General features: G+C 27.3%; 1 protein-coding gene across 1 annotated transcript in view; it reads left to right on the top strand.

Moving 5' to 3' along the window:
- rg (rugose) overlaps positions 1-12238 on the top strand; it is a gene marked incomplete in the record, with an annotated part of 134311 nt that overhangs the window by 48157 nt on the left and 73916 nt on the right. The window contains 11 exon segments of the mRNA XM_067049779.1: positions 492-613; positions 703-829; positions 1317-1436; positions 1519-1665; positions 1807-1911; positions 5218-5358; positions 6681-6817; positions 7770-7983; positions 8897-9119; positions 11251-11587; positions 11841-11949. Coding sequence (XP_066905880.1) covers positions 492-613; positions 703-829; positions 1317-1436; positions 1519-1665; positions 1807-1911; positions 5218-5358; positions 6681-6817; positions 7770-7983; positions 8897-9119; positions 11251-11587; positions 11841-11949 — 1782 coding nt within the window.

Here is a 12238-nt window from a genome sequence, read left to right as displayed (position 1 = left end):
ACTGTGCTTTATCCTTTTTAAAAACTGTAGTTATCCATTATGAATATTTATGATTAAAATGTGTATTTTTCTGTTGTTTTTTTTTACAGTCAATATAATAAAATAAAGTACCTTATACCTAATAATCAATGGTAGCAAACCATAAGTCAAAAATAATTATTTAATTAAATTAATTTTTGAATTTTATACTTTATAAAAACTAGGATTTTTAATGGATTATGTGGGTATCTTTGAGGCAACTAGGTGTGGAACTCTCAGAGAAGTTTATTTTTAGGTGATTAATTTGTTTCGTGATATGATATAAATAAACAATGAACCAAATTATTTCCATTTTAAGAGTGCCATTACTGAATAAAATTGAATCTATAAATGTGTTATCTTATGAAGTTTAATCATATGTTTAATTCAGCTAAAAATATATATAAAATCCTACTTTTTTAAATTTACTATCAATTTAGCCTTGTATGATTTTTTATTCTATGTTTTGCCAGGCTCTTGTTCTACCTCCGCTTGCTAGGTGGCCTTATGAAAATGGTTTTACTTTTACTACTTGGTTTAGACTAGACCCTATAAATTCAGTTAATATAGAAAGAGAGAAACCTTATCTGTATTGGTATGTATCACTGTACTTTTCTGTTAATTATTTATTTATAAAAAAAAAATATTGAAAATCATATATTTAAAATTTTATATTTATTTCAGCTTTAAAACTAGTAAAGGTATTGGCTATTCAGCACATTTTGTAGGAAACTGTTTAGTTTTAACATCCATGAAAATTAAAGGAAAGGGCTTTCAACATTGTGTTAAGTATGAGTTTCAACCTAGAAAGGTAATAATTAATTTCTTCAATGTAAATATAGCGAATCCTGATGATTAACCATAATTTTGATTTATAATTCTTCTTACAGAATTATTTTTAGTTTATTTATTAAGGCCTTGGTGGCTCATTAAGATGGAGTGGTTGTTCTGTTACTCTTAAATGTAAAGTAATGTAGTTTGATTCCTCTTGTTCAAAAGGATTACAAGAAGATTTCATTTTTTCACTGTAAATAATCTTTGAAAATTTACCTTCATAGACAACTTTAATTTTAATTTATATTAAAATTATTTTTATCAAAATAATCCTAAAATATCCATTATTTTTTGTTGAATTTTTTATCATATTACGGTTTTCTTTAATATTCTAGGCATTATTATTTAAATGATTTTATTCAATTTCCAATTCTTTATTTTTAATTATAAAAAATAATATGTATTGTGATTTATATTCTAAAAAATAATTTTGCTGTTTTTAATTGTTTCATATTAAATTTTAGTGGTACATGATAGCAATTGTGTACATTTACAACCGGTGGACAAAAAGTGAAATTAAGTGCCTTGTTAATGGACAACTAGCTTCCAGTACTGAAATGGCTTGGTTTGTTTCTGCTAATGAGGTATCAATTGAGCTTTTTAAAAATCATAATATGTAGATATTCAATTTTTTTTTAATCCTTATGTTCAATGATTTTATTGTAGCCTTTTGATAAGTGTTATATTGGAGCTACACCAGAGCTTGATGAAGAGAGGGTATTCTGTGGTCAAATGTCAGCAGTTTATCTCTTCAGTGAGGCATTATCAACTCATCAAATCTGTGCAATGCATAGACTTGGTCCTGGGTATAAAGTATGTAAAGTTGATCATGTTCAACTTATTAACAGTATTTATTTTATAAATCATTATTGTCATTTTCTAATTCTATGGATTACATTTGTTTTAATTGATTTTCTTCTGAAATTATGTTTCTGAACATTAGTTTATTTTCAGAGTCAGTTTCGGTTTGATAATGAATGTCATCTAAGTTTGCCTGAAAATCACAAGAGGGTGAGTGATGAGTCTTCTGATCAACAAAGCACGTCACCTGTGATTTCTGTAAGATATTATTTTGATCACCAAGCTGCCTTTCTCCAATTTATCATATGAACTAATAAATTAACTATAATTATAAACAAGTTTTATCTGTGATAATAGCTACTTTCATTGACATTTAGGACGTTTTTGATATATATAATTTTATTAATGTCTATAATGAAATTAAAAATTTTATTGGGACTATCAATTTTCTGAAGTGATTTTATACTGCTTATTAATGAATGAAATGTCGTTTGTCTATTCTAGTTGTCACCTTATTTCATATACTTGGATTTTTTTGTTTTACTGATATGATTTATTTCTAACAATTTTATTAAAGTTATATTTAAAGATCATCTACCTTATGATTGTTATATTAACACTTTAAAAAAATTATTATTTTAAGGTTACATAATTGATAATAATAGAACATACTAACTTGATAATAATGGAATATAATAAGGCATAATTAAAAAAATATTTTTTTCATTTAAAAGCTTTTTTGTATTTAGTATATATTCTGAAATAATGTGTATTTTTTTAGTGATTTCATCATCTTCCCGTAAATTTGTTTTAGTTTTTTCTTTCTATGATAAAAGTAGTTTACATCCAGAAATATCATTTCTTAGGAGTATTGTGTAAGAATTAAATTTGAGAATAATATTTCATTTACATTCTTTTCGATCTACTGTTCTAACAATCAGCTTAGGCGATTTTTAAAATAATTGCTTTTGTTTATCACGGATATTAGTATGGGTTCATGTTATTAGCTATATATCTGGTGGATCATGTCAACTATTTCCTAATGTTTTGACTGTCGTTATTCAAAACTATCATATATTTCCTAGACAATGAGACCTTATGGAAATCTAATTTATTTCTAATGAGTTGTAATATTTTAATACCATTCGGGGATTATACATTTTTGTGTTAAAACTATTTGAAGGTATTTGTCATGGATATTTTTATAATAATATTTCACTAATTTTAATATATAGTTATACAGATTTGTTACTAAAGTCATTTTTTTAAAAATAGGAAGCTTTGATATAAAATATAATAATTAATATTATTATTTTTCATCTGTTCAACCTGTTTTTACTAAACTGGAACTAAATTAAGTGATTTTTTTACCTGAACAGAATGTTTCCTGAATAAAACATTTTGAAATGTTCTATATTTAGAACTAAAAATTAAATTCCAATTTTCTAAAAATTGAATTGCCTGAACTAAAATCCTTCTGAGTTCCAATGAAACCACCTTTCTGCTGCTGCCTCAGAAATGATGCATTATAAAACAGCAAGCCCCAGCTTTAACATCATAGCTGATATTCATAGTCTAACTGAAGAGATGGTGATGTCATGAAATGGATTAGTCTCTGTTTAGAACAGTGGTTCCCAACCCAAGAAGTGTGAAGACCACTAACCCAAAAGTTGATCCATGTGCAGCCCACCTGCACTTTTGGCTTAGAGTGAAGGGTGGGTGGTCCCCTCAGCAATATTTGAAAATTGTGATGTTTAAAGTGCTCTTTAAGTCATTTTTATTGTTTATTTGGATGTTAAAACTTTTTTTATGACCCCCTACCTAGTAATTTCTGGCATACCAGGGGAGGGGGGTTATCTAGAGGTAACCAACCTATTTTAGTTCTTACCATGGTGGGGGGTCAAGCTTTCATTACGTTGGTTCGCTACAGCAATGAAAAAAGTCAACTCTCCTGGCCGAATCCAAACCGGCGCCGCCTAAGTTCCTAGGTGGCAAAGACCTGCGCCTCAACCACCTGAGCTACGGACGGTCTGCATGTTAAAACCTTTCAGCTGACAGACAAACATTAGGAAAGACAATAACGTAGTTCTAACAATAAATTGTCACACAATATATTTTACCAAACCCTCCCACGGCCCATCCCAAGGCTTTCATGAACCACTGGTTGGGACCATTAGTGTAGAACAGTATAAATAATATGAAAGAGAGGAAAATAATTAAATAGAGGCTTAAAAATGAACTATACAGAAATGCAAAATATTTGTTTGTAATGATTTATTCGATAAATACATCAGTAAAATTGAAATTCCTTGTTTCGTTTTTAAGACATGCAAATAGATTCAATTTTGATTATAATTTTTAAACTATCAAGTTTTCACAATTTTATGTGTACTATAATTATTACTATTATCTTACATTATATAAACTTTAAATTCAATGTAATATAAGTTTAGTGTCCTTTTTTCAATATTAAGCAAAGTTTTATTGCGATTAAAGTTGCTCATATCTTTTATACTCTTCCGATGTTGATATATATTGAGGAACATAATATAAAACCATGACAGTAGGTTTGTAAAAAATCCTTTACTACAAAATAACAATAATTTTTCTTTGTTTTTCAGTATCAACAGTTAATGGAATCAATTTTTAATAATTATAACCTGCTATTTCACTTATTACTTTAGGAATACTTGTGAAATATAAATATAAATATATCAAAAAGGTAGCCTGGTGATAAATTGCGCTGAATTGCCTTGTCTCGTAGTTAAATGCTGGTTATGTTTATTATTCTTTTATTGTAGTTTATTTAGTTATCATTTTAGTACTGAAGTTAAGCACATTATTTCGGTGTTTTTTTGTTCTTTACAATTATTTTTAATAATTGATATTCAGCATGAACCCCTTTCAATGTTTGCTTGTGATTGTTGTTTTTTAAAATCGTTAAGTATTTTGTATGTTTTTTTTTTTTTAATATGTTTTATCTGTAGTTTTTTTTTTCTTTATTTAATATGTTTTTGTTTGTTAAATGCATGGTCTTAAATGATTTACATATGGAATGCCTTTACAAATAGTTTTAATTTTATTGAGTTTAAGTTAAGCTTACACTTAAGAATCTTAAAAAATGTTTATAATGGAGATATAGTTGACCATATTTAAAGTCAAGTAGATGGTGGTTAAGGGTATGATTTGAAATAAAAAACAGCATAATCAAATATATTGTGAAATGTTTCCTTAAATATCAGCTTGCTGTGCATAACTGTCTCACTCATTTTTCATTGCACCCCCAACCATCATCCTTGAAAAATGTTTATATTTTTTACTTATGTTTAATATTATTTTTAAATATGAATGTATCATTTATTTTCATTTTTTCACTTCTCAACAGTTGTTGAGTTGCTAAAATTAGCTCCACAAAAAGAGGATGTTTTTTATTATTATTGTGTTAAAATATGTTTAAAATATATTATACTTACATTTATCCATCTCAAAGTATTATTTCTGAAATATTTATCTCTTAAATTTTTATTTACAAATACTAACCTTAAAAATAATATGACTTTTTAGGTACTTTACGATGGTAAACTTTCAAGTGCTATCGTTTTCATGTACAATCCTGTGGCTACTGACAGCCAACTATGTCTACAGTCAGCTCCTAAAGGAAACACTTCATATTTTGTCCATACTCCTCATGCTTTGATGTTACAGGTAATTTGGAAATTATTTAGTACAATGGGGCTTTAAAAAAAAAATGAAATGAGAACATTTATTTTATTTCTCAAACTAATTTCATTATTTATATCATTTTTAATTCAGAATGGGTAAATTACATCAATAAAATTAGTAAAATGTATTAAAATTGTACACACAAATATCTGAAAATAAAATTTAAAGTTAAAATGTAGGGTTATTATATTATAACTTATTGTTATTACATAATAGTTATTGTATTGTTAAAGTTAAAATGTAGTTCTTGTAGATAGAAATTTCCTCAAATATTAGGGGAAAAAACACAGAAAGAGATAAAATAATATCTATATTATCATATGAAACTGAATGTATAATTCTCTTGAACAAAAAGGGCTTATATTTATTTCTTGACTGGTTTAAATGCATAACTAGTTTTCCATTGGATTTATTTTTATTTATCTCTTTTATCCACAATTCACTAAGGTAGTTAAAATTCCCATAACTAAGATCAACTATCTGGCTCATTAAATTTAATTATTCTAACTACTGGAAAAAAGTAATGCAATTTAGTAGATTTTTGTTCAAACCTTCGGCTCTTTTGCTGTATGAACTTAGTTCAAATCCTGAATTAGCCATGAAATTTTTTCTTATTGAAAATTACCTGTATTTGTGAGATTACAACTATGGTTTGGCAAAATATTTCTGGATACTCTTAGTACAAAACTACACATTAGAAGGATTCCTTGCTCTCTTTTTGTGAATCATAATCAGTATTATTTCTATCTATGATCACAAAAGTATTATTTATTATACAAAATAAAAACATTGCCTTTATTAAGAACTAATAAAACTACTGTTTCATTTGTACTAGAGTGAAAGTGATAAATGCATACCAGAAAAGAACCTCTTGCTTGTATGTTTGTTGTCACAATTAGGAACTTTTGTCCACAATTAATCTGTTAAATATGCTGTCTAGTATAATGAATTTGCTAAATGGAGTCTCCAAGACTCAATTAACACCACCCTTTTCCTGATAGTTTTGAGAATTTTGAAATGAAACTTCTTATTCCTTGGTTTTTGTGCATCTTTTGATAGTAGAGTCAACTTAGTTACCTCTTCCAGTTTTTCTTCAGTGCTCTTAACTCTCGATTTTCTGATTAAAAGAGATTTTAATTGACATATTATGTTTTTTTAATATTTTGAATTAAATAAAAATTACTGGACTCAATAAATAGGCTGTAGTTGAATTCAAAAGTATCTTTTTAATTTGTCAAGCTTATCATTACAAGTGTGTTTAAAATTATATTTCAAGAGTGTAAATTTTATTTTGTGTTTTTCAGGATGTTAAGGCTGTGATAACTCATTCTATTCATAGTACACTAAACTCTGTTGGTGGAATACAAGTACTGTTTCCATTATTTTCTCAGTTGGATATGCCATATGATTCTGTTGATAATAGGAGAGACCCTACATTATGGTTAGTGAAATATAAATCGAGGAAGTATTGAAACGGTTTTTTCTTATTAAATTGATTAATATTTCAAATTAAATATATTTTACTATTGCTTGTTTAAGGCATGCTAATTTAGGTATTTATATTACTTTTTTAGAAACTAATACTTCCATGGCCACATCAAGAAATGTGCGATGTATTAGACCTCCATATAATAATAATAATCGCCTATATAATAATAATAATTAATAGTTCCATGGAGAATTTAAATAGTATAGAACTTGTTTACTCTTGTTCTTAAAAGAGCTTTTATTATTAAAGTTCTGATGATTAGATTTTCAAGAGTACTTTCACTTTAAATACATGCTTTCTTTATAATAACTTTATAGTAAAAGTATAACAAAAAAGTTTTTGCATAAACTGTTTCAAAAATGTTGCTTAGAAAAAGAATAAGTTAAAACAAGAACTTTTTCAAAATAGAGCTATAAAATTATTTTGGAACCCTGGATTTTTCTTGTCTCTTCTCTGTTGTCAGTGATGAGATACAATTTTAAATTAATAGTGTCCAGCTCTAATTGTGTTCCACTGTGGACCACTTCTTGGAATGTATAACTTAATTCCTTGTCATTCATTCTGATAACGAGGATCTTTTCCAGAGAGCTGTTAACACTATTCTTACCAATCAACTGAAGCCTTCTTGAACGTCATAATATGATTTTTTTTTTAATTTACTCTAGTCCAGGTTAATATGATCTCTTAAGAATCTATGATATCTCTTAAGAAGATCATAATTATTACTGTTTGTTTCATCCAATTTGATTTACTAAGTATTACCTTAGTATAATTTTAATATAAAATTAAGCATTTTAGAGTTAATTTCAAATAATACTTTTAGTTTAAATTAATATTGAAACCTACAGAATATTTTAATCTTTGTTTCTTCATTATAATTTTAATCTGTTTTTTTTTTTTTCAGTTCCAAGCTGCTTGGTTTTATTTGTGAACTTGTTGAAAGTTCACCCACTGTTCAACAACATATGATACAGAACCGTGGCTTTCTTGTAATTAGTTACATGCTTCAACGATCTTCTCGAGATCATCTTACTCTTGAAGTATTAAGCTCCTTTTTAGGATTGACTAAATATTTAGTCACATGTCTTTGTGCAAATAGTGAACTACTCCTTAAACAAGTAAGTTTATTAATTCTATAATTTTTTTATTTTTTTTTTTAATGGAGTTATTTTGTTAGATTTTATTATCGTATTTAATGTTTGATTGTTTTTTATCGAACTAACAATTTACTATTTATTTACATTAATATTACTTAGGCTTCAAATCAAAATCAGTCATAGATGTTAATTGTTATTATTTTGAGATCCTTGATGTCAATCAATCATCACTTGTTTTATTGTAGTGAATTTTTCTTTTATTATTTTTCTTTCCTATTTTTTGTTTAGAAATTACATACAAATATATACATGGAATAAAGATTTGATTTTACCTTTAATTAGGGTATTTTTCTTAACTGATTTAAATATGAAATGAAAATAAATAAAACTGCAATAGAACAAGTTGTGTTTAAAACAACTTCAAACTATTTAATTTAAACTTAAAATATTTATATAAATAAAAATTAACTTATATTTGTTCTTTATAATGGACATACTCTTGTTATTTTCTTTCTTGATCATAAATTATTTTTTATGGTATATTTTATTGTTAAAAAATTGTCACTTTCAACTTGCAATTTATTTAAGATTTAATTATTATGCTTTTCTGTCATAAAATTGTTATTGTTCTTTACTCACTAATCCAACATCTTAGACCATATCCCTTTTAATAGTACTTAACAATGTTACATAGTTCAGCTTGAGTAATACTGAACTAAACAGCCACCTAGGCTTATGGCTTATACCAAAGGGTGCCCAACCTTTTTATAATGCAATATCTCCCTAATCCCCTTCCCTATACCCTACTACTTTTACTATAATTATTTCTACATAAATATATATAATTATTAAATTAATGACATACCTTATTTAATCCTATTTTCCTATTTTCATGTGATTGCAATTTTTTTTTCTGATGACAATATTTTTTTAGTTATTGGATCACATACTGTTTAATCCAGCACTGTGGATATATACTCCTGCCGCAGTACATACAAGATTGTATTCTTATCTGGCTACTGAATTTCTTGCCGATACCCAAATCTATTCAAATGTGCGAAGGGTTTCAACTGTTTTGCAAACTATTCATACACTCAAGTATTATTACTGGGTGGTTAATCCTAGAGCAAAGAGTGGAATTACACCTAAAGGTCTAGGTAAAGATTTATTATTAATGTGTTACTGTGACTTGTATGTATTCCTTTGTCAGCTAACATTTTTTTTTTAATTAGTTGTAATATGATGGAAGGATTATATTTTGATGAATTATTGTTTTGATCTATACTTTCTAAAAATTTGAACCAAACTAGAATCATTTTTTTCTAAAAAAATCAGAATAAAAGTAAGCCATAAAAACTTATTACTTCATTATGATAATAATTTTCCACAAAGAGTTCATAAATAATTATTAATAAGATATATGATCAGTGTTTCCTGATCTGAGAGGTTCAGTTGAACCTTCCCTCATACCATATTATGTGCCATAAAATGTTGGAGTTAAAAATGTCTTAACTTTAAGCAAAATAAATAAAAAATTAAAAGAGAAATTTGTTCGAAAAAAATTTATTTGTTTTTGAGTAATTTAAATTATTGATTTGATCTATATTTTTTTATAATTTAGATCTAATTTTAAATATTTTCCTCTTAAAAATCATTTTAAGTACAAGCAAACAATACAAACTTATTATTCCATTATAATAATAATCTTTCCTTTTTTTTTTTTTTTTTCCTGCTTTTTCTTAGGGATTTATTATGTTCAAAAAGTTGAAGATCTTTAAGAAAAAGACTTAAGTCAAGTTTAATTAAATCACTTAGCTATTTTGGTGCTACAATCTATAGAAAAAAACAAACATGTTTTTTGGCTATTGAGCATCAGCTATCTCATACAGAATGTCTGATTTGATACGTAGGCATTGGGAACCAATTGATGAACAAAATTGATTTTTCCCTTCAAGAGATAATATTTATTTATCTTTTCTTTTACTTACCTATACCTGAAATACATAATAAGGGAAATTATTGCAATTGTGAAAGATTTTGCTTCTGAATTCTACAGAAATGCTCTTTTTTAAGGCATTAGGTTAATTATTCAATAACACTTCATATTTGTCCTATATCTTCATAAATGGCTGATATATGGGCAAACGAAACCTCTAATTGGCCACAATTTTGAAAGAAAAAGAGGGTGGTAAAAATGTTTATTCATTGCTATTGGCAATGAAAGTAATCTTCAAAATAATTACTCAGTCATTAGTTTTTACTTAGTATTAAGTGAGGCATATTTATATTTAGGTTTTGATGTGTGAACTTAAAATTAATCAAATCTCTAAATTAGTTAAGCCTTTCACTCAAAAGAATCTTTACATACCTATAGAAGGACAGATTAAGATGTAATGCAGGAATTTTCAGAATTATACTGCTAAAGGTTTTAATGTCTGTCCTCAAACATTCAAAATCTGAGCTGTGTTGTCTTGATCACGTGTGTCATGGGTGCACCTGTGCTGGGTGTGTTAGTAGCAAAATGGTCAACTCACTTAATAGTAAACTAGTCTTGATCTTCACTCATGTACTATACTTATGGTATAAAACTTGAGAGTGTGATTTCTTAGAGCTCTGAAATTCTAAATCCAACGATTCCCCTTTCACAGCATTTGAATGCTGTAGAAGCTTATATTTGTTTAAAAAAAAAAAAATAATAAAAAACAGCTTTGAGACTTATGATATTTATGTATGTATTAAGTTCATTTGGTAATTGGATAGAACAAATCGTTCAAATGTCTGCTCACAGAAGGCTTGTAATGTTTGCAAAGCGTTGCATACAAAATTTTCTTTTCAACCATGGTGATTTCCAGTCACTTAGAGACTAGAAGTATATGGTACTCTTTGATGATGAACCTGTGAGGCTATATTATGAGGTATTGAGTCTGCAAGCCATTATTACTCTTAAGAATATGAATTATTGAAAAGGCTGGAGCTGGATAGTCAATATTACTACACACCGGGGTTTGTATTTTAACTAAACCTGAAATTAGAGGGGAGTTGAAGTGGGAAGAGCCCATGTAAACAATTTAATAGAAAGAGGATTGAAATCTTTAACATGTTTTACCAATTTTGAACACATCAATTAAATTTAAAATAAAAGTATAGCCCCTCATTTTAAACAACTGTTACTAAGACTAATTACAGTAAAAAAACTAATTAATTTAAAAACAAAATAATTTCTTAGAAATAGAAATAATCATTTTTTCAATGTTGCTCCAATAATCAACATATTTAACCTTTCTTTAGATGGACCTAGACCTGCCCAGAAGGATATTCTTGGGGTACGAGCATACATATTGATTCTTCTAAAGCAGTTGATGATGGGAGGTTCAGGTGTAGTTCGTGAAGATGAGTTACAAAGTGTACTGAATTACATCTCCACTGTTCATGAAGATGAGAATTTGCATGATGTAGTACAGACCTTAATTTCTCTTCTATCTGAGCATCCTGCTGCAATGGTACCAGCTTTTGATGCTAAACACGGAGTACGCTGCGTTTTTAAGCTCCTGGCATCACAAAGCCATCTAATCCGATTACAAGCATTGAAGTTACTTGGGTTTTTCTTAAGCAGGTCTACGCACAAGTAAGTTCTCTTTTTATATTTTTATTGTATCATTTTTTCTAAATAAATTAATTATTCGATGTCTTTACTCTTATGGAGTATTAACATCACCTTTCAATGAATAACAATTAAAATGATGATTGTTCTTCAAGTTTAATTGAAGAAATATGAAGTTCAGTATAGTTTTATAATTTTGCATTATTTATGTTTTGACGTGAAAGTTGTGCTGCAGCATGTTTTTTTTTTTATTTACTCTTTTTTTATTATTTGACAGGAGGAAGTATGATGTAATGAGTCCTCATAATCTTTATACTCTCTTGGCCGAAAGAATTTTATTGAATGAGGAAACACTTACATTACCAACTTATAATGTTCTCTATGAAGTATGTATTTATAACTTAATTTTGGCATTGTTATTTTAATCTAGATCTCACTTTTTAATTCTTTTTTATTATTTTTGTTTCCTTTGCTTAAAAGTTTCTTTAATAGCATACTTATCTAATAAATATGAGCAATCTTTCCTCCTAAATAAATGAATTTGTACTTAATTGCCATAATACTTTTTTGTAATCCAAGAACTATTTACATCAGTATTTCCCACAGTGTGGTACACATACCCCCAGGGTATTATTATTATTTTTTACAAGAGCTACTTATTGTTAAGAAAATTAT

This window comes from Halyomorpha halys, unplaced genomic scaffold (genome assembly GCF_000696795.3).
Source record: "Halyomorpha halys isolate HHAL.00 unplaced genomic scaffold, Hhal_1.1 Scaffold1342.1, whole genome shotgun sequence".
Taxonomy (NCBI): domain Eukaryota; kingdom Metazoa; phylum Arthropoda; class Insecta; order Hemiptera; family Pentatomidae; genus Halyomorpha; species Halyomorpha halys.
Note: the sequence above shows the minus strand (reverse complement) of the source record. Positions and strands in the feature narration are given on the sequence as shown.